Genomic DNA, 3,071 nt, shown 5'->3' on the forward strand with positions numbered 1-3,071 from the left:
GCATGGCCACGAGGTCAAGATTCACGGATGCAAACACAGCGCCCAGATCGCTGTTTACTAACCCACTGGGAGCTGCTGCTATGGTTCCTACACGAGAGCCCTTGGCACTGGGGTAGGATGCAGTTTTTACACAGATCAAATATTGATTTTTATTGTGCTGAGGCTCGAAAGTGACAAAGTCATTCAGCTCTGTTGTTTCATAGGTTCCTACTTCCATCTCTGACAAATTCAGTGTAATGTGTGCATCAGACTGGAGCAGAGAACACAGGGAGTTTTTAATGCTATCCATAAGCACTTGGATATAGTGACCCTCTGAGCCCTTATTAACTGTGCATATAAAGACAGTCTCATGAAAAACTGGCAGTGTGTGTGGAGAGATCAGACACTTCCTAAAGACCAGCCCATTGAGAACATACACAGTGCCAGGAAGAAATCCCAGGCTCCGTGCAACTGGCTGAACAGCAGCCAGAAGGGAAGGTCTAAGATAATAATGCTGCGAGATCTGGTCTCCTTCCTGAGGAACCTTTACACACGCATTCTGGTCTGTATCCTTGGAGAAATTAAGGCCAGAAAATGAGAGAGTTCTTGCTGCTCCACTGCCTGTTGGGTCAGAGCTTGGATTTTGTTCTGCGTCAGGAGCAACCCAAAAGATGTCTGAATGAGAAAAAGAGGCAGGGTGGCCTCGGTGCAACAGAGGTAGGGAACAGTCAACCCTCTGCAGCGGGAAGGTCTGGCTGAGCTCTGTGATGAGCTTCTCATTTATTGTTCTGACAGGATGACCTGAATTTATATCAAGGAAGCCCCTGTGAAACAAAACAACAGATTATAAAACTCACTACAGTTAAAAATATTTTCCTCCAACTATCATTTAAGACTAGTGTGATGAGCCCCTTCTCCACAGTGATCCTTGGTATGCAGCTTCCTTTCAATTTCAAGAAAGAAGAGGTGTGTTAAGAGTGCAACCAGGGTTTAGCTGCATCTTGGCTGGTGGCAAAGGGAGGCATTTACTAGCATGCATCTTCTGATTTCCATTCATTGTGTTTGCATTACCAAGTTATTTAAGGAGGCCAAAGAAACAGTGCTAGCACTGGACAAGCTCCAGTATATACAGCTGTTCAGAGACTGGTTACCGTTTTTAATCATAACTTGCCTTAGGACTGTAGCATTAGCACACTAAGCCAGCTCCAGGGCTGCTCCCAAATCACTATACGAGGTGTTAGTAGTTCAATCTTCTACTTCAGTACGTCAGAACAGTCTAGCTGCACCTCAGTCTTCACAAATGAGTTACCCTCTCTTACCCTAGGTGAACCACGAACATGGAAGAAACACTTAAAAATAAATGAAATAATCAAATCCGTCATCCCCTTTCCCCTCCAAGAGGGGACAGCATTTGGAGTATTTAGTGAGTACCTGTCTCAGAGAGACCAACTGATCATTTGTGCAAGACTAGATTGTTAGTAGGGTATTTGTTCCTTGTTTGCTTTTATGGGCCATTCTGATACCAGACAACTAAACCGAGACTGGACTCAAACACTCACCTGTTGATTTTATCTATAAATATTTCAGGAACCCGGAAAGAAATGCATTTGTTGTCCAGATTAGTTTGACAGATCAAAGGGCCGGGGTGTGGAAATGGCAAACTCCGGGTAAAAGTGTGTTTCAAGGCACCTTCTACGCAAAAAGACTTGTCTTGACTCCTGGCAACACAAACAAAAATGACAGCTGAAAAAGTAATGGTACTTCTGGCTAATATTAAGCATACAAAAACAGGTAACATCACACGACTGCTGAACCAATGCAACAGTCAGCCCAGTAATGTACACGCTGTAGAATATCAGCACTCTGCCCCAGGTAAAAATGCAACATTGGAAACCACCACTGTGGATGCCAGACATCGTGAAAGGGACCGAGACACAGTAAGCACATGGGTGACAGGTTTCGGCAGGATCCGTAGGTTACCTGTAGCCTGTGCATTCATATCCAGGAATATGCTTCGCCTCAAAGGGATGAACATCACTCAGGATAAATCCCGCTCCTGCTCCCATGGCTACCACCTGCCAGCTGTTGTGCCATTCTCTCATTGGCTGGTCAGCAGGTGTCCCGCCTTGTCCTCTGCAAAGCGCCACATGAACCTCCCCCTTCTCTGCGAGCACTTCTGCACAGCTAGAACGAGACCCAGGTCATAGGAATGCCCCTAAAGCAGAGCGGATACATCGGTCCCACATCACATCAGCACCAACATAAAGAAAATGATCCGTATCGGAAATCTCTTCTGTGCGCGCGTATTTACACACACAGCCCGCTCTGCTCTCCACACGGCCGGGCTGGTATTGGCCGATATGCCTCTTTAAAAATCAGCTTCGGCCGAGGTGCGCCCCTCCTAAAGCACACAGCAATTGAACAGGGGGAGCAACGGGCAGACGGGGGGGTTTTGAAGTCACTGAAAACCTCTACACTTTTTCATAGCTTATCAGCTACGCACTTTTTAAAACGCCCTGCAGCATTCAGCGCTTCCTTAAGGAACCGGCGGGAAGTTTCTACAGCGCAGCTCGACTCCACCTTACCCACCTACAGAAAAATTTGGCGAGGAGCTCCCTGTTCTTTCTCACCCCCGACTTCTTCCCGCAGTGGGGGAAGTTGAAATAAATACGGTCGAACCGTCTCTCCGCCGGTGAAAAGAACTCCTTCAGTTTGGTGCAGTCCACGCCAAAGCAAACTTCAGCGCCTGCAAGGATCAGAGCAAGAGGAGAGCAGTGACTCCAAAGGACGGACCCCCGTGGCGGTGCCCCCCAAGAGCGCTGGTGCCCCCCCGCACCGTCTTCCTGCCGCGACCCGCCCTCAACCGGCGTCAGGAGCACAGAGCCCTCGTGCTTCTCTCGCTTCTGCCCTCGCTGGTTACTGCCGAGACTCAACCTCCCTGCCCCGGGGGTCGCGGGGGGCACAGCTGCCCCCTCCCACGGGGACGTTACCCGCGGCCCGCAGGCGCTGGAGGCTCCGCGCCGCCCCCGCGTGAGCCCGGCGCTCGGGGCACGTGGCGGTGAGGCGGCCGGCCCCGGCCTGGCTAAGGGCGG

At 50.0% G+C, this 3,071-nt stretch overlaps 1 protein-coding gene across 1 annotated transcript in view; it reads right to left on the minus strand.

The window, feature by feature from the left end:
* Positions 1 to 3,066, minus strand: part of FDXACB1 (ferredoxin-fold anticodon binding domain containing 1) — a gene marked incomplete at its 5' end in the record, with an annotated part of 3,947 nt that extends 881 nt beyond the window's left edge. Inside the window, 5 exon segments of the mRNA XM_025207641.1 lie at positions 1 to 803; positions 1,539 to 1,697; positions 1,960 to 2,163; positions 2,569 to 2,725; positions 2,970 to 3,066. The exon segment at positions 1 to 803 is cut by the window's left edge and continues 17 nt beyond it. Of these exon segments, the coding sequence (XP_025063426.1) occupies positions 1 to 803; positions 1,539 to 1,697; positions 1,960 to 2,163; positions 2,569 to 2,725; positions 2,970 to 3,066 (1,420 nt within the window).
* Positions 3,067 to 3,071: the final 5 nt, after the last annotated feature.

Source organism: Alligator sinensis, unplaced genomic scaffold (genome assembly GCF_000455745.1).
Source record: "Alligator sinensis unplaced genomic scaffold, ASM45574v1 scaffold1241_1, whole genome shotgun sequence".
Lineage (NCBI taxonomy): Eukaryota > Metazoa > Chordata > Crocodylia > Alligatoridae > Alligator > Alligator sinensis.